Source organism: Staurois parvus, unplaced genomic scaffold (assembly GCF_062004578.1).
Source record: "Staurois parvus isolate SC_StPar_1 unplaced genomic scaffold, SC_StPar_1.0 ptg001087l, whole genome shotgun sequence".
In the NCBI taxonomy this organism is placed as follows: domain Eukaryota; kingdom Metazoa; phylum Chordata; class Amphibia; order Anura; family Ranidae; genus Staurois; species Staurois parvus.
Window position 1 is genome coordinate 1,931,857 of NW_028318883.1, and position 23,688 is coordinate 1,955,544.

General features: G+C 42.1%; 1 protein-coding gene across 2 annotated transcripts in view; it reads left to right on the plus strand.

The window, feature by feature from the left end:
• Positions 1–17,884: 17,884 nt before the first annotated feature.
• The window catches only part of LOC149440439 (cadherin-like protein 26), a 113,117-nt gene continuing 107,313 nt past the window's right edge, over positions 17,885–23,688 (plus strand). For both annotated transcript variants that reach the window (XM_089658662.1, XM_089658663.1), the window contains exon 1: positions 17,885–18,039. In XM_089658662.1, the coding sequence (XP_089514788.1) occupies positions 18,001–18,039 (39 nt within the window). In that variant the 5' untranslated portion in view covers positions 17,885–18,000. The remainder of the gene's footprint in view (positions 18,040–23,688) is intronic.

The following is a 23,688-nucleotide window of genomic DNA, read 5'->3' on the forward strand; positions in this document are numbered from 1 at the left end:
AACAATATCTGACATTTCAAAACATTTTTAAAATGTGTAAAAAATAGTTTTTTTAAAGCAAGTCGTCGCAGTGAAGAACTAGACACTTTTCCAGCGTCTATGGCCGGATATAAATGCGCATGTGCAGAACACATTTTAGACGTCTGCCGTGGGCGGTTTCATTTTAGATGCTGTTCAATAGTAAATCTCTGTGTGGAGTCCTCTGACAGACGGCACTCAATCGCGTCTACAGTGTTTAACAAACAGCACTATTTGTAGCTAGGCATATCTTTAGGTATTGTAATTTGATTTCCTTAGTTCTAGTGATTCTGTTTTTGTTTCTTATCCTTTATAATTATTTCTGTAATGATTTTACTTATGTCGAAGGTCTAGATAATATTAATTTTGACAGCTGAATGTAAAAATAAAGGTCTGCAATAAAAAAAAAAAAAAAAATGGCGTGGGGCCCCCCCTCCCATCCATACCAAGCCCTTCAGGTCTAGTATGGATATTAAGGAGTAACTCCACGCCGAAATTAAAAAAAAAAAAAAACGTTGTGGGGTTCCCCCCAAAATCCATACCAGACTCTTATCCGAGCATGCAGCCCAGCAGGTCAGGAAAGGGGGGGGGACAAGCGAGCGCCCCCCCCTCCTGAACCATACCAGGCCACATGCCCTCAACATGGGGGGGTGCTTTGGGGCAGGGGGGCTCCCCCCCAAAGCATCTTGTCCCCATGTTGATGGGGACAAGGGCCTCTTCCCCACAACCCTGACCGGTGGTTGTGGGGGTCTGCGGGCGGGGGTCTTATCAGAATCTGGAAGCCCCCTTTAACAAGGGGGCCCCCAGATCCCAGCCCCTCCCCCTACGTGAATGAGTATGCCGTACATGGTACCGCTACTAATTCACAAAAGAATCCAAAGTGTAGTGTAAAAAACCACAGGACACGTCCTTTGTCAAGTCCTTTAATAAAACAATTTCCCCTGAAGTAGATCCAAGGTCAATCACCACGGTGTCACGCTCCGGCGACCCGAAAAAAGAGAAAAAAAATGTTCCGCTTCCGACGGAGGCTGCCAGCCTTATGCAGTGAGCCAGGGTGAGCCTGCGTTGGGAGCGGAGCATTTTTTTTTTCTTTTTTTGGGTCGCTGGCGCCTGACACTGGGCAGACAAAAGCTAACCTTTTAAGATACTGATTATACACATTTAACCTTTCTAAATGTTGTATAGCATAGCAAGTCTTTAACTTTTTAGTTCAGATACACATAACACAAAAATAGCACTGGATCAAAATGCATACTTTTATACAATGTAAGTGACACAGATATTATCATACACATTGGGGTTAATTTACTAAAGGAAATTGACTTCACTTTTCAAGGGACTTTTCCCCTAGAGTAGTGAATGAGGAGGAGCTTTTCTGACTTCATCATCAAATTATGTGCCAACAAAATACTGTACTGTTGTTTTTTTTATCTTCCTTGCATGTGATTTGTTACTGTTTGCAAAGTGAATTCACCACATTCAATAAGCTAAGAGAAACTTACCTTGCAAAGTGAACAGCCTATTCATCTTTACTAAATCAACCCTGTTTGCTTGTAGTCTCCAGAGTGTTTAACTGCTTTAAAATAAGCAAGTATTACCATGGCTTTGTTGCATTTATGGAATACATGCTTGTCACTATATGCAAATTATTCTCAGCATGTATAGGAAATGTCAACATTTTTTTTACTAATGGTTAGTATCAGTAACTTTTACTTAGAAGTTTACAGTTCATTCCAGTGTGTTTATGGTAAATCCAATAATTGTATTGCAACTTTTTGGGGTATTGTACTGTTAATTTGGTGATAAACGTTCCTGGCTGTCCTGCAGATAGTGATTGATATTTTGTTTCCTAATAAATGTGTTTTTTTTGTTTGTTTGTTTTTTTAGGAGAAAAGAGGTCCAGATAAGAAGATCTTGTTTATCAGAAAATAAACACAAGGAAGATATGTCTATAAATATTCCAATGAGCAAAATCACTGTTGTCTGAGTACGTAGATAAAGGGTTTGGTTTGCCAACATTTGCTCCCTGATCAGTGAGCTGCAGAAGCTTTTATCTTCGAGGTGCTTTCTGTATTGTTGTGGCTGTGATATTATAATTTTTTTTGCACTGTGGTATCTTACACACTGTGTTTAATAGATATACATTTTCTATTTACTATTAATAAAAAAGCATCATTAATGCTAAAAAAGTTGTATTTTCAGAAATATAAGGAGATTGTCATGTGAACCTTGTAAACATTTGAGGTTTCACATTTTTTTAAATGTAGCTTTAACAAATAATCTAATTTTGAAAATTGTTATTTCAGGTTCTTGTGGGTATCAGTGGTCAACCATTGTTAACTCAGTCACACAGCATAGTAAAGTAGGATAAATATTTGGGAGAGAGAACATTGTCCCATTATCACAGGAAGTTCCTGAATAAGGTCCTTCAGAGCAGAACCACCAGGTATGATTTTAAAGTTGAACTCTTTGCAGATACAAAACACAGAAAATAACACAGCTTTGTATTCATGTCATGTATTTGTTGAAATGCTAGCAGAGTGAGTACCTGATTTTAATCCAGTATTGACCTCTTGCAGTCCTCATACATCAGAGCTCAGACTTTGAGAAGGAGCTGATACGTTCATGTGCTGAAAAGGAGCTTTCCAATAGGAGGAAACAGCAGCATAACATGAGGTAAGCTCATCAGTTTACTGCTTTTCCTTCACTGTTCAGTCAGAGCCTGGGGCAGGGAGGAGACCTGTAATGCTTATCTTGAGTACAGAAAAAAATCAGAATTAATTAACAGAAATGTTAATCATTTGACAGGTAAAACGACTCTCTTATATGTATTTACCTGTTTGCATAGAGTTCCACTTTATGGAAAGCTGCAGATTAAGAGATTTCAAAAGGGACGTTTGGAATTAGTGATTGGACTAACAAATGTTAAGTCTAGTTGTTTGTTTGTTTGTTTTTTTTTTCATTTTGGATATTCTGGGGATGGACTAAGAAGTCCTGTCTGATTTAGTATGCTATCCAGGGCTTTGGACTTGTTTCAGTGAGCAGATGCATCTTTTACTTTCAGCTGAGAGCATAATTTGACAGGTGCATTTGACCTGTAGATGACCTTATTCTGATCTGTATTTGACCTACTTCAAATGGATTTTGTATTCCCTGTGTGATTTTGCCTCACTTTCTGTTCTGCTGACATTGGTTTTATTATAAAGGAAATGAGGAAACATCTGCAAGAAGGGCGCATAAATATAAAACTGACAGGTTCTTCTTCTACTCTACTCAAAAGTATTGCTCTTTATTAGGGTTATCCAAACAGTGGCCTGCAGGCCGAATGTGCCCCTTTGCTTGCCTTTATCTGGCCCTTGGGGCACTATTCCTTCCACTGATACAGGGCACTATTTCCACTGACACCAAAGATGGAACACTATTCTTCTAACTGACACCAAATATGGGGTACTATTCCTCCCATAGACACCAGAGATGGGGAACTAATTCTCCCACTGACACCAATGGTGGGGCAATATTCCTTCCACTGACACCAATTATATATTTTTTAACTCTCACTGACCTCCAAGCCTATGGTATTATTTACTCCCATTGATTCAAGGGCATTTTCTACCCCCAGTGGCCACAGTCTGGCCCCCCTAAAGTTTGAAGGGCAGTAAACTGACCCTTTGTTTTGAAAGTTTGGAGACTCCTGATCTATATTGCTATAGGAAGTGAGCAAAAATCTCTCTAATAGAGCCCCAGGTGGCAGTAAAAGCCCAACAGCCTTTCCCTTCCATACGCAGAAAAAGCAGTTTTGGATGGACATAAACTTTGTTATTTGTATAGTTAAGGCCAGTTCCACCTTTAAGATCATATTGCATGTTGTAATGTACAGCACTGAGCGAACTGTTGGCACTTTATAAATACTGTGTAATAATATAACAATAATGTTAAACTCATATGTATACCAGCAGCAGAAGCTGTCAGATTTGAAATCTGTGCGGCTGTGCAGGGCTTTGTCTGCACAGCCAAGTCTTTCATTCACATGGATCTCTGAATGAGTAAAGTACAAGCCCTGTCTGCAACTACATCAGACAGACTTCTAGTTCTCAATGGAACACAAGTGCGATAACACTGTTTAACAGGTAAAAAGTTTTGGGCATAAAATTAGCTAATCTTACATAATTTTGGGGTGCTGAAAACGAAAATGACCCTAAAAAATGTTGTTTGGCTCTAGTTTCCATGATATATTCACCCATCTAATGACGTAAGCCATTCAAAATTATGATGCAACTTCAGCTGCATATTGCGCAATTGATACTGATGACCAATAGAAAATTGCATGTATACTGAGATGATGCAATATTAGCCTTTAATTGCATCACTTCACTGCATAAAAGCTGCAGTATCTGTAGCTGATTGTAGTTCGACAGCGTCTTTACATTTCGTTTTATGCTTATATAGGCTACTCAGTAATGCCTCGAACTTGTGTGAATAAAGCAGATAATTTCTGCTATATCTGCGGTGAAATAACTTTTATCTCACAAAAAAGGAGGATAACAGGAATGATTAAGAAAGCCTACAACTTGTATTTTGGCTGCAAGATAGGAGACCAGGACAAGAGCTGGGCACCACATATATGCTACAATTCTTGTGGGACGGCACTGGAGCAATGGTTGAATGGAAAAAAGGCATCTATGCCTTTCGCTGTGCCAATGATTTGGAGAGAGCCAACAGATCATGTTAGTAATTGTTACTTTTGTATGGTGCCTCCAATTGTAAAAGGGCTAAATAAGAAGAAAAAGTTATCTGTGCACTATCCAAATATTCCATCGGCAATACGTCCAGTTCCTCATGGAGAGGGGCTACCAATTCCTAAAGCACCAGAATCCTTCGTGGTTGAGTCAAGTGAGGAAGAACCTGAAGCGTGTAGTCACGTGCAGTTGTAAGAGATAGCCCTTTCCTCGAATACAAGAGAAAAGCCAAGAGAAGCAAAACCGACACAAACTGAAGACAAAACTAGTGAGAATCCTAAGTATTAAAATTATTCAACTTAGCTTATGGCTATAATTTTTCTTGGTAATCCTATGCAATATATTATGCCATTTAGGCTTTGTTATGTAGTCAATATCACTTGCTTTATATTTGTGGAAAGACATCTATCTATATAATTATTGTGCATTATGTAGTCATTACGCCTATAGTAGAAAACTTTCCGTTTACAGAAAAACTAGAGCCAATTGACAAATTTCATTGTTATATTTGAACTCAGAATGTGAAATTCATTAAGAAATGGATCCTTTTGTTTCCAAAACTGGCAAAAAATAAAAATTTGTTGAACAGTGTAATCGAACAGTTGTAGTTCAATGACACTTCTACAACTCATTATCTAAAAGCCCATAGAGCTGGCGGAAGAGTCATGTGCAAAAAAAAAAATAATACATGCACATCTTTTTCTACAAAAATATGTGCATTTATTATTTGTTTTGCAAAAGGTGGACTTGGCCTTTAACCCTTTTCATGCCACCTCCGTAAGTCATAAGTCGTGGCAGTAGAGTGTTTACACACACTTCACAAGCTGACTGTTTGGCTTTTTGATTAAAGTGATCCAGTGGCTGTTCTGTGCCCCCTGCCATGCTCCCCAGGCTCTTCTATCCCATCTGCAGGCCCAGGCCCCACAAGGCAGGTATTGCTAAGTGGAGGGGAGGCTGACCAGCGAACATTCATTTGTTGATTTCTTTTAACTGCAAAGAACCCAGAAACGACATGTATAATGTCACTTCCGATTTCTGTTGTCACTTTTCATGATCCACACTCCATTAGCTTCAGTGAAATGCAGGTGAGATATCATTCAAGAGAACCTGAGTTCTTATTAAAGAGAACCTGTCACAAAACATTTTATATCACATAGGAGAACTCTTTGAAGAGAACTTTGAAACTCCCAAAAGAAGCAGAGCTCACCCCACCCCTACATAAGTGTATCAATGAACTTATACACACCCATCGGGGGCGCCTACATACAAAAATGTCACTTGCACTACACGTTATATATTGCCATGCATGCTGGAGTGAAAGCAATAATTTTAGTTACGGTTGGTAAGGTTAAATGAAGATATCAGTCCATCCAGTTCAGTGTGTGTGTGTTGGGGGGGGGGGGGGGGTATGCATTTATGTCTCTAACACTTTCTATATCCCTGTTTATGGGAACTCTAAATTGATGACTTCTGGGGACTATAAAAGTGTCTATGAAAAATACAAGGTACAGAAATTCTTTGTTGTTTTTCAGGCACGCAATTTTAAAGCTTGACCTGTTGTGTATCTATTTACTATGCACGACCTTATCTTTTATTTTTTACAAAAAATTGGTAATATTTTGCATTTGTGTGCCCTAAAATTAACTTTAGTGTATGTTTTACTGAAAATGTCTGCTTTCTAAACTGTTTCACAAATATTATGTGACTTAAAAGTTTTTTTTTAAAATACCACTGTTTTTATTCTCCACAGTGCCTGCTTTCAGAACATTTGTAATATTCGGGGGGGGTTAACTAATATTCAGGCCTAACATTATTTTTTAAACTTGTGTCCAAGAAAATGCCTAAATGACTGACAGAGAAAAGATTAAAAAGGAATATCATTGTCTGAGTCTGGGATCAGACTCAGAGGCCAGTCGCTGTAGCAATAGAGGTTTATGCAGTAATCAGCTGGATAAATACAAACAGGTTCCCCTAGCGCAGGGGTAGGCAACCTGAGAGCCGCAGGACTACAAGTTCCATCATGCCTCTGTAAGTCATAGCTGTAACTGTCAGTTTTGTAATCTTTGCAATGCCTCATGGGAAATGTAGTTCCACAACAACTAGAGAGCCACAGGTTGCCTACCCCTGTCCAAGCAGATGACGAGGTCTTACCCGAGGCGCAGGGTCTAAGCACTAGCCTGTCTTTACCAGAGCTACTGATGGTGGAAGTGGGTTTTACTGCATGCTGATACCAGGTCAGGGCCCTCTGGATTGCTCCTCTAGAAAGAGAGCAAGCAGGGGACAGTTAGAGAATGAGCAGATAGGGAACAAGCAGAAATGTAGTTGATGAAAAAGCCAAAAGGTAGATAACAAGTAGTAGCTGGTTGGGATCAGGGGGAAGCATAGCTGATGAACAAGCTAAGGGTTGGTGGTATCAAAGAGAAGGGCAGCAGCAGGAACGCAAGGAGGAAGATGTTTGGTGGAGGAACAGCTCAAGGTTTAACAAAGACATGGTATAAAGCAGCACTCTACAGGACCAGACAGGGAGCTATCCAGCATTTCAGGTGACACGGTGAGAACAGCCACAGCCAAACACCACAGATGTCTCAGGTTCAGATCCAGATCCTCACAATTGTATTTGCACTGGGTTTAGGTGAATATAATACCATTTTGTGGCCAGTTTATGCAGTGGAAACAGTGGGTATCAGTTCAATATATAGAATTGTGTTTGTTTTTTTTGTAGGTACTTCTTTCTACTTAGAAGGGTAAACTTTTAGTCTCCAATTTTGTGTTTGCAGTGCTAGTTTAAAGGCCAGCTTACACCACATGCAGTCCAGTGCATTTTTTTCTGCCTCAAAAATGCATAGATAGTAGGTTATATGGCTTTCAGTGGCATACTTGCAGTTCCTGAAAAAAGTGGAATATGCTGCATTTGCGCCTGCACTGAAATGTTACTGGAATGCGGTAAAACGCATCACAAACACACCAAAACACAGCTAAACGCTCCAAACAATGCACCAGAATGCACATATCCTTATTTAAAGTGATGAAAAATTAGCAGAAAAATCCACATATCAAAAACGTGCATGCATAAATTCATCTGGAATGCATTCGGACTGCGTTTCTATGGTGTGAACCGGCCCTTAGTCACTTTATCTGGCACACAGTAAAGCACACTGTCAGATTACAAGGAAATGGAGCATGCCTCATTTTGTTTTGAACCCACATGTGGGCTAGTTAAAGCATCTGTCACCAGGATCGGTGTTTTGTTTTGCTATTTCAGAAGTTATATATCCATGACATGTTTCAGCATGGTCTCCTCAAATTTTGTGTATTTGTGTTGTAGTATCCCACTGTTCAATGCTCAAAGGGAAACTATAGGGTATTTTCAGTAAGTACAAATTAATACTGTAACATTTACCTGAAATGTACCTGATGAGATTTCAAGTAACTCCCTCTTGTGACCATGTATCTACAGTATCTCACAGAAGTGAGTCCACCCCTCACATTTTTGTAAGTATTTTATTATATCTTTTCATGTGACAACACTGAAGAAATTATACTTTTCTACAATGTAAAGTAGTGAGTGTACAGCTTGTATAACAGTGTAAATTTGCTGTCCCCTCAAAATAACTCAACTCGCAGCCATTAATGTCTAAACCGCTGGCAACAAAAGTGAGCACACCCCTAAGTGAAAATGTCCACATTGGGCCCAATTAGCCATTTTCCCTCCCTGGTGTCATGTGACTCGTTAGTGGTACAAGGTCTCAGGTGTAAATGGGGAGCAGGTGTGTTAAATTTGGTGTTATTGCTTTCACTCTCTCATACTGGTCACTGGAAGTTCAACATGGCATCTCATGGCAAAGAACTCTCTGAGGATCTGAAAAAAAAGAATTGTTGCTCTACATAAAGATGGCCTAGGCTATAAGATGATTGCCAAGACCCTGAAACTGAGCTGCAGCTGCAGCATGGTGGCCAAGACCATACAGCGGTTTAACAGGACAGGTTCCACTCAGAACGGGCCTTGCCATGGTCGACGAAACAAGCTGAGTGCACGTGCTCAGTGTCATATCCAGAGGTTGTCTTTGGGAAATAGATGTATGAGTGCTGCCAGCATTGCTGCAGAGGTTTAAGGGGTGGGGGTTCAGCCTGTCAGTGCTCAGACCATATGCCACACACTGCATCAAATTGGTCTGCATGGCTGTCGTCCCAGAAGGAAGCCTCTTCTAAAGATGATGCACAAGAAATCCCGCAAACAGTTTGCTGAAGACAAGTAGACTAAGGACATGGATTACTGGAATCATGTCCTGTGGTCTGTTGAGACCAAGATAAACTGATTTGGTTCAGATGGTGTCAAGCGTGTGTGGCAGCAACCAGGTGAGGAGTACAAAGACAAGTGTGTCTTGCCTACATTCAAGCATGACTGTATGAGTGCTGCCGGCACTGGGGAGCTACAGTTCATTGAGGGAACCATGAATGCCAACATGTAGTGTGATATACTGAAGCAGAGCATGATCCCCTCCCTTCGGAGACTGGGCCGCAGGGCAGTATTCCAACATGATAACAACCCCAAACACACCTCCAAGACGACCACTGCCTTGCTAAAGAAGCTGAGGGTAAAGGTGATGGACTGGCCAAGCATGTCTCCAGACCTAAACCCTATTGAGCATCTGTGGGGCATCCTCAAATGGAAGGTGGAGGAGCACAAGGTCTCTAACATCCACCAGCTCCGTGATGTGGAGTTGAAGAGGACTCCAGTGGCTGGAATAGTCTTGCTGGCTGGATCACCAGATGAAAATAGAAGAAATAAAGCCTAAAAAAGAAAACTAATACAGCCACCACATCTAAGAATTAATCAGCTGCAATATAATGTTTGCTTTTGGGTTTGTTATTGCTTTCAGGATGAAGTTTAGATTTTAAAAAATCCCTACAAGCTTTAGTCCCATCACTTACCTATAATGAAGTATGCCCCACATTGTGCAGAGTATCCTAGAGAAATCTGCACTGCACTGATGCCTGTTCTTTTCCTGTCTCTGAATTTACAGTGCTGCAATGGTTAATAGTGTCAGGTCCTTCAATTTTTTTTGTCACTATGGTCAAAAAAGAACATCGATTTGACCCCACTAACAACTGAAAAATCAACCGAATGCTCTTAAAATGAAAAAAAAAAATCTACTAATGTATGGCCAGCTTTACACTGCCTGTAACACAGTCTGTGAGTGGGGGAGAGTCTGTTCAGTCACAGGATGCTCTCCCCCATTCACCGATCATGTTACAAGCAGTGTAATCAATGAAAGAACATTTCATTGAAAGAAAGAAGAGAGAGAATAGTGTTGATGACAAAAGTGGCACTAGAGTCTCAGGTTGGAGAAATTAGGCCAGACAAATGTCATTCATTCTTGATTCAAATTTTTTCTTCTTTATTACAAAATGACTTCACATTTCGGCATTGAGAAATAGACATGACTAAGGAGAAAGTAAATGTATGGGAGGTGTTTTCTTTTTAGTACTTTGTGTTTTTTTGAGCCAATTTGTATAAATATATACAACCTTAGAAATCAGAATAACAGATCTGACCTTAGATGGTTGGATAGCTATATCACATCAAAGTAAATAATCCAACATTATGGTACATATATATCTTAGAATTAAAAGTATATTAAAAGAGAAAATAAACAGCCAAGGCATGTCAAGTTAGAATAATTAAGAAGTAATATATATATTGGGGAACTGGCTGGCAGGATTGTGGGAGGTGTCTATATATCACCTATATTTCTCAAATGCACATGGCTATGGGATCCAGCGTTTATGGCTGATGTGGAAAAAACAAACATTTTGTCCTGTTCTTTATTCTGTAGGCCAGATGCTTTGTAGAGCTTTGGCTGCGATAATGTCTCCAATGCCAGGTCCACATCTTAACAGGCAGCCAGACCAGTCTCAAACGCTTATAGTCCTTCATATACAGTGGGGATCGAAAGTTTGGGCACCCCAGCTAAAAATTTGTATTATTGTGCATAAAGAAGCCAAGGAAAGATGGAAAAATCTCCAAAAGGCATCAAATTACAGATTAGACATTCTTATATGTCAACAAAAGTTAGATTTTATTTCCATCATTTACACTTTCAAAATAACAGAAAACAAAAAAATAGCGTCTGCAAAAGTTTGGGCACCCTGCAGAGTTAATATCTTGTACTGCCCCCTTTGGCAAGTATCACAGCTTGTAAACGCTTTTTGTAGCCAGCCAAGAGTCTTTCAATTCTTGTTTGAGGTATCTTTGCCCATTCTTCCTTACAAAAGTCTTCCAGTTCTTTGAGATTTCTGGGCTGTCTGTCACGCACTGCTCTTTTAAGGTCTATCCATAGATTTTCAATTATGTTGAGGTCAGGAGATTGTGAAGGCCATGGCAAAACCTTCAGTTTACGCCTCTTGATGTAATCCTCTGTGGATTTCGAGGTGTGTTTAGGATCATTATCCATTTGTAGAAGCCATCCTCTCTTTAACTTCAGCTTTTTCACAGATGGCATCAAGTTACCATCCAAAATTTGCTGAGATTTTATTGAATCCATTTTTCCTTCTACTCGTGAGATGTTCCCTGTGCCACTGGCTGCAACACAACCCCAAAGCATGATTGATCCAACCCCATGCTTAACAGTTGGACAGAGGTTCTTTTCATTAAATTCTGTGCCCCTTCTTCTCCAAATGTACCTTTGCTCATTCCGGCCAAAAAGTTCAATTTTAACCTCATCGGTCCACAGAACTTGTTTCCAAAATGCATCAGGCTTGTCTATATGTTCATTTGCAAAGTTCAAACGATGATTTTTGTGGTGAGGACGTAGAAGATGTTTTCTTCTGATAACTCTTCCATGAAGACCATATTTGTACAAGTATCTCTTTATAGTGGAATAGTGTACCACAACTCCAGTGTCTGCCAGATCTTTCTGGAGGGATCGTGCAGTCAAACGTGGGTTTTGAATTGTTTTTCCTCACAATCCTGCGAGCTGTTCTGTCTGATATTTTTCTTGGTCTTCCAGATCTTGCTTTAACTTCCACTGTTCCTGATGACTGCCATTTCTTAATTACATTCCGAACAGAGGATATTGACATCTGAAAACGCTTTGCTATCTTCTTATAGCCTTCTCCAGCTTTGTGAGCATCAACTATTTTCAGTTTCAGTTTTCTAGACAACTGCTTAGAAGAACCCATGGTGCTGATTGTTGAGGCAAGGTCAGATGAGTCTGGGCATTTAAAACCTTTGAGATTGACATCACCTGGTCTTCCCAGACGATGATTGAGAACAATCCATGACACTGGCAGGTCTCAGCTTTGCAAAGGGGGCAGTGCATGCTATAAATTCTGCAGGGTGCCCAAATTTTTGCAGACGCCATTTTTTTGTTTTCTGTTATTTTGAAAGTGTAAATGATGGAAATAAAATCTAACTTTTGTTGACATATTATAAGAATGTCTAATCTGTAATTTGATGCCTTTTGGAGATTTTTCCATCTTTCCTTGGCTTCTTTATGCACATTAATACAAATTTTTAGCTGGGGTGCCCAAACTTTCGATCCCCACTGTATGTGAGATGACTAGTTCTGGGTACATACTATTTTTATTTACTTATTTATTTTCTTCGCTTAACCTGGTATATCGGAGAACTGCAGAAAGTGCAGAGAAGGGCAACCAAACTGACAAGAGACATGGAGGAGCTCAGCCATGAGGAAAGATTAGAGGAACTGAATTTATACTCTCTTGAGAAGAGCAGATCAAGGGGGATATGTGTGCACAATTATTTGGCACATTGTATTTCTGAGGATTAGCTTCATTATTGAACAACTACAGTTTTTGTTTGTTTGTTTTTTTTTTTTTTGTTTTTTTGCTATGTACAAAGCCCTCCTGCATTGAAACTGTGTTTGTTTGCTGCCTTGCTGAATAAAAGTGCAGGACAAACCTGCTTGGGCTGTTCCCAGAGCGGCCTGCATGGTTGAGCTTATCCATCCTACAATATTAGGAATTAGTGATATTCCTTCCTAGACCGTTTTCACCAGAACATTTTTTCCAATGAAAGTTCCCATCATCCATTTTCCATGTTTGTGCCAAAATGTTTCAAAATGTTTGTACTGGAGACATAGTCACTAGGTGTGGGTGGATAGCACACAGAGAGCAATAAAACGAGTTTATAACCTTTTCCTAATCCTATAAAATTATTTTTATTTATTTTTTTTAAGTACATCCAACATTTAGCAGCAAATAGATTGTTTTGGTGTATTTTTAACTCCTAATGACATTTTATTTGTCATGTTCTTGTTTTTGAAGCTTTTTTGTAATTTTAATGAGAGCTCCGGTATTTACATATAACTCCAGGGCAATTTCAGAATCCCACAGCTTTTTCAGTGGAAAAAGCACTTCATGTTTAAGAATTTTGCACAACTCAAAATATTAGATGCAGCTTCTCCTATTATGCCTCTTGTAAGCTATGCTGTCAATTAAAGTGAAGGTAAACACTAACACTTAACTTCTCTTGTTTGCTCCCTTTTGGTCTGTTAATAAACCATTGGAAATGTTTTGATATATCTGCTTTGTGCAAAAAATACCTGTGGATTTTGTTAGAAATCTTGTGGACTGATAACATCTTATGCTTTTTGCCTGAGCACAAGAAGGGGTTTTGGAGATGGGGAGGGGGAAGAGAGATAAAGAGAAGTTTGTCTTCTTTGTAATCCATTAGACATTCAGTAGCCAGGGCTGACAGGACATGCTTTGGAATTCAGAGCCAACAATAGAGTGGGGGAGATTTACTAAAACTGGAGCACTCTGCATCTGGTGATTGTGACTGAAGTCACTGCTCTCCACTCTGAGCAGACAAACAGCGATCATATTATTATTATTATACAATATTTATAAAGCACCAATAGTTCGCTCAGCGCTGTACATTACAAAGGGGGACAGAACATGTGACAGAACAATACCTATACAATGCAAAACATGAGGGGATCGAGGGCCCTGCTCTTTCGAGCTTACATATGATCAGTTAAGCCAGTCATAGATGGTTCAAATCTCGGCCGGTTCAGCAGGGATCGGCCAAGATTAGATCCATCTACAGCAGCGGTTCTCAACCTGGGGGTCGCGACCCCCTTGGGGGTCGAACGACCATTTCCCAGGGGTCGCCTAAGACCATCGGAAAACATATTTCCGATGGTCTTAGGAACCGAGACACCGCTGATGTCTCCGGCAATGTGTGGGCGGGATGATATGCTGCCCCTGTCACCGCCTCCTCGCCGCTGATTGGCCACCGGAACTGTAGCTCAGGAGAGGCACACAGGCGGCCAATCACCGGCGAGAAGGTGGAGCTTGGAGAGGAGGAGCCGAGCGGCAGCGCGCGGAGATCGAAGAAGATTGAGGGAGCTGCAGGAACGAGTGAAGAGAGAGGCCAGAGAAGGAAGACAGCTGACAGGTAAGTGCAAATTTTGCAGCCAGGTATGCAGGCTGTAGATGGGAGAGGGAGAGAGCGAGCCCAGGCTGGAGCAGGAGTCAGCAAGGTAAGTATCATTGGTGTCAGTGGAAGGGATAGTGCCCCATCATTTGTGTCACTAATACCAACGATGGGGCACTATTCCTCCCCCCACTGACACCAACGATGGGGCACTATTCCTCCCCCCACTGACACCAACGATGGGGCACTATTCCTCCCCCCACTGACACCAACGATGGTGCACTATTCCTCCCCTCACTGACACCAACGATGGTGCACTATTCCTCCCCCCACTGACACCAACGATGGTGCACTATTCCTCCCACTGACACCAACGATGGGGCACTATTCCTCCCCCCACTGACACCAACGATGGGGCACTATTCCTCCCCCCACTGACACCAACGATGGTGCACTATTCCTCCCACTGACACCAAAGATGGGGCACTATTCCCCCCACTGACACCAACGATGGGGCACTATTCCTCCCCCCACTGACACCAACGATGGGGCACTATACCTACCCCCACTGACACCAACGATGAGACAGTATTCCTCCCCTCACTGACACCAACGATGGGGCACTATTCCTCCCCCCACTGACGCCAATGATGGGGCACTATTCCTCCCCCCACTGACGCCAACGATGGGGCACTATTCCTCCCCCCACTGACGCCAACGATGGGGCACTATTCCTCCCCCCACTGACGCCAACGATGGGGCACTATTCCTCCCCCCACTGACGCCAACGATGGGGCACTATTCCTCCCCCCACTGACGCCAACGATGGGGCACTATTCCTCCCCCCACTGACGCCAACGATGGGGCACTATTCCTCCCCCCACTGACGCCAACGATGGGGCACTATTCCTCCCCCCACTGACGCCAACGATGGGGCACTATTCCTCCCCCCACTGACGCCAACGATGGGGCACTATTCCTCCCCCCACTGACGCCAACGATGGGGCACTATTCCTCCCCCCACTGACGCCAACGATGGGGCACTATTCCTCCCCCCACTGACGCCAACGATGGGGCACTATTCCTCCCCCCACTGACGCCAACGATGGGGCACTATTCCTCCCCCCACTGACGCCAACGATGGGGCACTATTCCTCCCCCCACTGACGCCAACGATGGGGCACTATTCCTCCCCCCACTGACGCCAACGATGGGGCACTATTCCTCCCCCCACTGACGCCAACGATGGGGCACTATTCCTCCCCATACTGACGCCAACGATGGGGCACTATTCCTCCCCCCACTGACGCCAACGATGGGGCACTATTCCTCCCCCACTGACGCCAACGATGGGGCACTATTCCTCCCCCCACTGACGCCAACGATGGGGCACTATTCCTCCCCCCACTGACGCCAACGATGGGGCACTATTCCTCCCCCCACTGACGCCAACGATGGGGCACTATTCCTCCCACTGATGCCAACGATGGGGCACTATTCCTCCCACTGATACCAACGATGGGACACTATTCATCCCACTGACATCAGTGATGGGGCGCTAGTCCTCCCACTGCAAAATTACAGTTATGAAGTAGCAACGAAAATAATTTTATGGTTGGGGGTCACCACAACATGAGGAACTGTATTAAGGGGTCGTGGCATTAGAAAGGTTGAGAACCACTGATCTACAGTATGCGCAGGTTGATTGTACGCAAGTCAATCCATTGATCGATTTGGGTGCAACAAGCATGTTGAATTGCTGGCTTGCGATTATTGTCAGCGGCTATAGCCACTAGCAGTAAGCACTATGTTTTCCTGGCAGGGATGACTCCCAGCTCTCCTCTCCTCTGAAGAATACAATAGCTCTGCAGAAGGGATTCGCCCATCAACACTGACCATGTTCTTGGTGGAATTGATCAATTTTCTTGCACCAAGGGATTTTCTTGTACCACAGGTTGCAGGAGAGAAAAACGCATTATCTATGGTCTGTTTTAGAGCCAATATGGGACAGCTGCAGCATCACTCCATTGCTGCAACATATACACAGATCAGCCATAACATTACGTCCACTGATAAAGTTATTAACATTGATCAGCGCATTACAGTGGCACCTGAAAATGGGTGAGATCTATTAGGCAGCAAGTGAAAAAATTATCCCTGAAGTTAATGTGTTTGAAAGCATAAAAAATAGTCCAGCGTAAGTATTGGAGCAACTTTGACAAGGGCCAAATTGTAATGACTAGATGACTGGGTCATCGCAACTCCAAAACTGCAGCTCTTGTGGGATATTCCTGGTCTGCAGTGGTCAGGACCTACTAGAAGTGGTCCAAGGAATGAAAATAGACAAACTTGTGACAGGGTCTAGGGCAGCCAAGGCACATTGATACTTGTGGGGAGTAAAGCCTTGCCTGTGTATTCTCTTCCAGCAGAAGAGCTACTGTACCTCAAATTGCTGAAAAAGTTAATGCTGGTTCCAATAGAAAGGTGTCAGAACACACAATGCATCAGTTTGTTGCATATGGGGCAGTGTAGCCGCAGACCTGTCATGGCACCCATGCTGACTCACAGCCAAAAGTGCCTACAATGTGCATATAAGCATCAGAACTGGAACACAGAGTAAAAGAAAAGGTGGCCTGGTCCAATGAATCCGAATGATTTGAGGAACACAACGAGTTTGCGGTGTTGACTTGTCCTCCAAATTCTCCAGATCTCGATCCTATTGCGCATCGGTGGGATGTGCTCTTCCCACCACTCCATCCCCCACAGCTATTTCCTCCTGTACCACTCTCCCCTCCCTCCTAGATTGTAAGCTCCAAGGAGCAGGGCCCTCGAACCCCTTGTGTATTGTATTGTTACTGCTCTGTCTTGTGTACTGTCTCCCATTATAATGTACAGATCTGAGCAAACTGTTGGTGTTATATAAATACTGTATAATAATAATAATACCTGTAACTGGCACCTTAGCATACCATTCATGTGTATGCCTACACAATTTGATGCAGGTGGCAGGCACATGTGCAGTGCCTAGCCCTGCTGCTGGCAACTTGTAAAACTCTATGGGAGGGTGAAAGCCGCAAGATGGTGCACTGAGAGTGCATTCTGGGCATTCATCCCTGGGCATGCAATGCCCTAAATGTTAGTACTGCTTGGTGCACCACCCAGCCCTATCTAGATGCAGCAGCTGTCAGCATCTTATAGAGTTTTACAGACTGTGGATGGTATGGACCTGTGGATGGTGCACTGTGCCTTCTGCTCCCACCCGAAACCTCGGCATCTCATGCACCTGAGCCACCAATGTTACGGCTCTGGATCGAGATCAGGCTCAGGTAAGTATGGGGAGGGGAGGGGAGCTGCACACGGGTTTTCTTCCCTTAACGCAGAGAATGCATTACGGTAAAAAAACTATTTACCTTTATAACCACTTTGGGTTTCGACTGAAATAGCATTTGTCAACACATTTGAACTATTGATGGAAACCTGGAACCAGTTTTTTAAATTACTGTACAAAGAAAAGATGTGATCTGTTGAGTCATAGAGAGAGTTAAAGGGTTTTAAACAGCCTGGAAGCTTTCCTCATACCACTACACAAACACACTGTAGGAAAGAAGGTGTGTCTGATTGTCACTGAGGATCCAGTTTAGCACTCCAGCTATGTGCTTGTGGTGTGGTGAGGGGATTCTATAACTGGGCAGAGGGGAGGGACCAAAGGGAGGGTTTCAAATCAAGTCTGACTTGTCTGAAAGAGGAGCTTCGGGCTGTTCCTAACCTGTGCATTTTTTTAACTAGCAAGCGCAACACCAATCTACAAAAAGCATAGGATCTTGTCACAAAGAGGAACGTAAAATGAAGACCTTACCTTTGCTGCTGGTCCTGCTGTTTGTGGTGAGTAGCAAGTAACATTTTGCTTGTACAGTTCACTGTGTATGGCATGTAGGATGTAGGAGCTAGATCTGTGTTTTAATGTAACGTTCAGTGTTCAAGATGGGCATCAGCATCGTACTGAGCAGATTGGAATATTTTAAATAGCAACAACTATTATCTTGTTATTATGTAAAACCGATTTCCTATATATTCAAGTAATTGTTAATTTCTACTTTCTGTACATACTTTGAATGCGGAATGTATATTCTTGACAATCTCTCATGTGTAGATTCATGAATTTCCTTTTCAGAATGCCAATACACTATAGCAAACTAAGGTTAGTGTCAGTGGTGCGATCAGTAACTGCTTTTATGGTTACATGGCAGTTAGTATTTCAGTTTTAGATGTTTAATGTGGTGTTTTAAATTTCCTTGCATTGGAAAAAGGTTGGAGGGTTCCATTGTAAATGTTTTGCAAATTCTTTATTTTTTCAACAAGCATACAGGCAAACTGGAAGACAGAACACAACATAAAATTAAAAAAAAATTTGTTACACATTTTTAATGTTGCAAGCTTTTGGGATAACTTATATCCTTTCTTCAGGCTTTATACATTTATACAAGGATAGCACTTAGGCTGAAAACATTCAGCAAAAGATGAGATAAAAATAAGTTAATTAAAAGAGAAAAGTGAATGGGCAGTGCAGAAAAAAATAATAAAGGGTTAAAGAAATAAACAAAAATGTTTACTTAACCACACACACAATTTAGTTATTTTTTCCTTTCCTGAGTTCCAGTTCTGGTAGTACACGTGCAGTGGTACTATAGTTATGAGTTCCAGGTCTGGTAGTACACGTGGAGTGGTACTATAGTTCTGTGTACCAGTTCTGGTAGTGTGTGTATGGTGCTACAGAAAGCATGCTCTCTGACCTCCCTATTTGCATGGAATGTAGAATGAGGTGAGGCGAGGCATTCCCAGGTTTTCCTATACCATAGGTCACATAATGCTAAGCAGGAGCAGGAACCCTTTTTCTCATTCTACTGTTCCAGGTCACATGGTGTAGGGATGATGTGAGATTGACCGTAATCAGGCAAAGATGCCAAAAGTCATTGATCTTATTTTACACCAAGATTGGTCAGTCAGTGGTGTCTGCCGCCATATAAAGTTATTTACAGTAATGGAGTTTTTGAGCCAACTGACTCTGGCTGTATTAAGTGTCTTTATTAAGTGTCTGTTTTCTTGTGTCTGAGTACCTTCAGTGGAGAAAAGCTGCTGGGCTACAAAACTAAAAAAGTTTTCCATCTAGAAAGTTAAAAACTTTTCTGAGAATTGTTTTCCTCTGCAAAATGTATAAAATATACACTCTGTTTTACATGCCAAACAGTTGTCACTGGATTTGCTCTTTTTTTTTTTAAATTTAATAAAAGTACAATTGTGGGAAAAAGTTGTAAAGTTAAAACTTAAGTGCTTTGATCTGCTTTTTCAAATTGTGAACATTTTCAGATGTCTGTATAGTCTGAAACTTGCTAGGAAGATGTTTACATTCAGGATGTTGGAAATCCTAAGTTCTTGAACAGAAATGAACCATAATAATTGTAGAAAGTGAAAGCTACAGGCAGGTTAGCTATCGCATGAAGGTGGAATCATTTATGAGGTGTCTATTAGAAGATAGTCTCTTGGTGGGGCACAGAACGCAGGACACTTGGAATTTGCAGAGTGGCATTGGGGTTTAAGGAAACTCTCCAAATACTAAAATACTGGTGCAGTCTTGGAAGTGATCGCTACCCATCAGTACAACTCTAGTCCCGCCTTGACATTCTATCCTTACCCTGCTCAGCCTAAGTAATAAAAAAAAATATTTTAGCTGGAGGTGGGCTTTAAAGTAAAACTAAAGGCAAACTTGATTTGGATAGATTGGTGACTGGTTTGAACCCTTGTGTTTTTGATGATGTTTGTTTTTTGTTTTTTTGTCTGTGTCCTTGTTAGGGAGATTCACTCCCTCTAATTGCCCTGATTACCAATATCACCAGAAAATAACCTTAAGGTAAATCCAAAATTCTGAATTGCCACAAGAACAGGGGACAAAGTTTATCTCAATATAGTTTAGATATAGTTTATTTCTTAATATCACAAAGATATCCAATAGTTCTTAGATATTGATAGCAAATAATCACTGATATTGGGTATTTTCATAATGTAGTTATGATGTTAGCCTACGTGTTTTTTGTGGGTATGCCACACTGGATTCAGGCACTGTGGTTTTTTTTTTAATTGATTCAAATAGTTACCTATTTTTCGGTCAGGAATATTCTCATAATAGAGAATGCTTTAATCAAGTCTAGCTGTCTTTACTTCAATTTTCAGGAGAATCTCCTTTACATAATTACTACTTGCAATTCTTGGCTTAGTCGATGACAAACACATAGCAGCTTAAAGTGACTTGTTATGTGCTGACATACTGTGACTTGATTTTTGATATGGCCAACATAAAAGCTTATCACACATTATCACTTAGGACAAAGTAATAATACACATATGTAAGTCTTATATTTATAATATATGTGTTGTAGATTCAACAAATTGGGGGGAAAAAATAAATTAGTATCAATATATCTAACAGCTTGATTTCTCAAAGTGTTTGAAAGGCCATTTATGTTTCACACTGTAACCAGTCATTATTTATTTTATCCTGAGCTAATCATTCTTTTCAGACCATTTATTTAAAAAATCCACTCTGTAGTCATAAAACAAAAATAAGTATAACCATATTCCCTTTTCAAGGTTGATTTCCTTGTGCAAATAGCTATTCATAATTTTTCATGGACATAGAGGCACACTCTATCCAATGGTAAAAAGTGGGTTTTAATATAAACAACCTTATTGATGTGTTTTACAATTTTAAACATGGGGCTATCCCTTTTTATCTGCTTATCTCGATGCTGAAGACTCTCTGCTCTTCTAACTGTACTTGATTTATTTATTGCTCACACAAGTAAAGTGTAATGTTAGATTTATTTTAAAGTAGACCTGTATTTTGCCCATATTGGGACAAGTAAAAGATTTACTTTAGTGGACTGAATTTACTATTCTGAATAACTCTGATTCCCTGGTCTATCCCCAGGCTGCCATATATTCTGGTACTTCATGGCATGAGAGAACAAATTATACTCCCCTTGATTCAGTGTTTATTGCATACGCAGACAACCAATAGAGCTGTGTCATATGGGGAAAGCCGCATGTATGCAGAGAACTCTGTAAACTTCCATTTGCTCACCAAGCTGAAATTGCATAGAATCTTAGGTGGGCTGGTAGGAAAGATGGGTTCAGGAGGAGAGCACAGGGAATGAAGGCATATTACTGTACTCAGTAATAATCTGTAATGATCAAAGTCCAGGAATAATGTATAATAATTGAAAAACGTTGATTGCCATTCATGGATTTTCTATTTTACCATTCATTGATTTTCTGTTTTATCATTCATATTTGTAACCATGAAATAATGCCAGGTTTCATGGTTGTTAAGAGCAGAACCAGGGACCAGTGTGGACTAGCTTGCTTTGTTCACTGTTCTCAGAACAAGGGATATCTTCATTTGGCAGGTTGTCTTTGCTTGTCATTTTTTGTCTGTTACATGTGTACAGATTAAACGGCAGTTGTATTGACACAGACTGACAGCAGATATATTTTATGATATCATTGTTGGCAACAAGACAAGCAACATCTTAACAAAAAACAAACTAGAGTTTGGTAAATTACCCAATGTCAGTTAAGGGCATGGCAAGTATAACATCAAAGCGAAATAATGATTTGCTGTGTCTACTGATGATGACAGTAAAATCCTCTATTTAAGGTACATTGTCTGTGCTCCAGGCCCTTTTCTTGTGTTATGTAGGAAGAAAAGGCACACAAAACTATTTGTGACTGCAAAATATATTGTAACACTGATTCTCTGCATGTTTTCTCTAGACTTTTATCCACATTGGTCCTGTGTGTCCTTGTATGTCCATAATGGGTACATTAAGCTTACCATTCATTTTACAATCTTACTGTACACTAAGGAGAATGTGTCCTTATGCCATCCCCTAAGAAGTGATTGCAAGCACTCAAATGCGTTCCCACAAACCAATTCAATAAAAAAATATAATAAATACAAATCCAATCCAAGTGAAATAATAAATAACATTTCAGAAAACTTCTAAAACTGCATACCAACTATGAGTGATAAGTGAATAAAATGTAACCAAATAAATAATATATATCTGTCACGGAGTGCCTGCTCCTCTTCCAAAACCCTCACCACCCCCCCCCCCCCGCCTGTGTCTTTACTGTGTCCCTTCACCCTCTCCTCATCCTGTCGCAGCCTTTGAAGATAGGCTGCACAGGATGAGAGGGGGTCACCTCACCCCCCTCCGCCCCTTGTCACCTCCTCACATCCTGACGCAGCCCTGGCGGGAGCAGCGCGAGCACGAGATTTCCTGCGCTCTGCACCTGCCGGAGACAAAGACAGCGCTTTCGAGAGCGCGGCCCGTGTCAAGGGGGGGTGCCTTGTTGTCCAGCAACATGGCACTGGGCCAGTCGTTGCTGGGGCAACCAGGAAGTGTCCTGTGTTGATTTAAAAAGCCTGGTGCGGGACCCAATGTGTGTGTTGTTCGTGTGCTGCCAAAGCTACTGGGAGGTCTGCGCCGAGGCTAGACTCCCACAGCCAACCCCGCTGACACTCTGCATAGTACTCTGGGATGGGAGTACCCGCTGCCACTCTGCATAATACGCTGGGTCAGGACTATTACCCGCTGGCACTCTACCTAATACTCTGTGCTGGGAGTACCCGCTGCCACTCTGCATAATGCTCTGGGTTGGGATTACCCGCTGCCGCTGTGTGCCAGGATACCTGCTGCCGCTCTGTGCCACTGTGTGACAGGATAATCGCTGCTACTCTGCATAATGCTCTGGGTTGGGATTATTCGCTGCTGCTGCGTGCCAGGATACCCGCTGCTGCTGCGTGCCAGGATACCCGCTGCTGCTGTGTGCCTGGATACCCGCTTCCGCTGTGGGCCAGAACTACCTGCTGTGTGGATTACCTGCCGTGTACTGAGGGTTGTCGTTGCCTGTTTCTGGTCGCTGGGAGCTGTGCTGAGGTCAGACCCCACAGCCAAGGTCCCGCTGAGTCGCCGTAAGCCTGATGTCCCTAGAGAGCTGTGTGGGAGCTGTGCTGAGGTCCAACCCCACAGCCAAGGTCCCGCTGAGTCTCTGCGAGCCTGCTGTTGTCCCTAGAGAGCTGTGTGGGAGCTGTGCTGAGGTCGGAACCCACAGCCAAGGTCCCGCTGAGTCCCCGTGAGCCAGCTGTTGTCTCTAGAGAGCTGTGTGGGAGCTGTGCTGAGGTCAGACCCCACAGCCAAGGCCCCGCTGAGTCCCCATGAGCCTGATGTTGTCCCCTAGAGAGCTGTGTGGGAGCTGTGCTGAGGTCAGACCCCACAGCCAAGATCCCGCTGAGTCCCCGTGAGTCAGCTTACCGTGAATGTCCCTACAAGCCGCATGTTGCGGAGTGCCATGAACTGCCCCTGTTGCGTGCCCAGATTACCCTTGCCTGAACTGTCCTTATTGTGTGCTCGGTTTACCCTTACATGAACTGCCCCATTGAATGTCCATGTGGCCGTTTGTAACAAATATTAA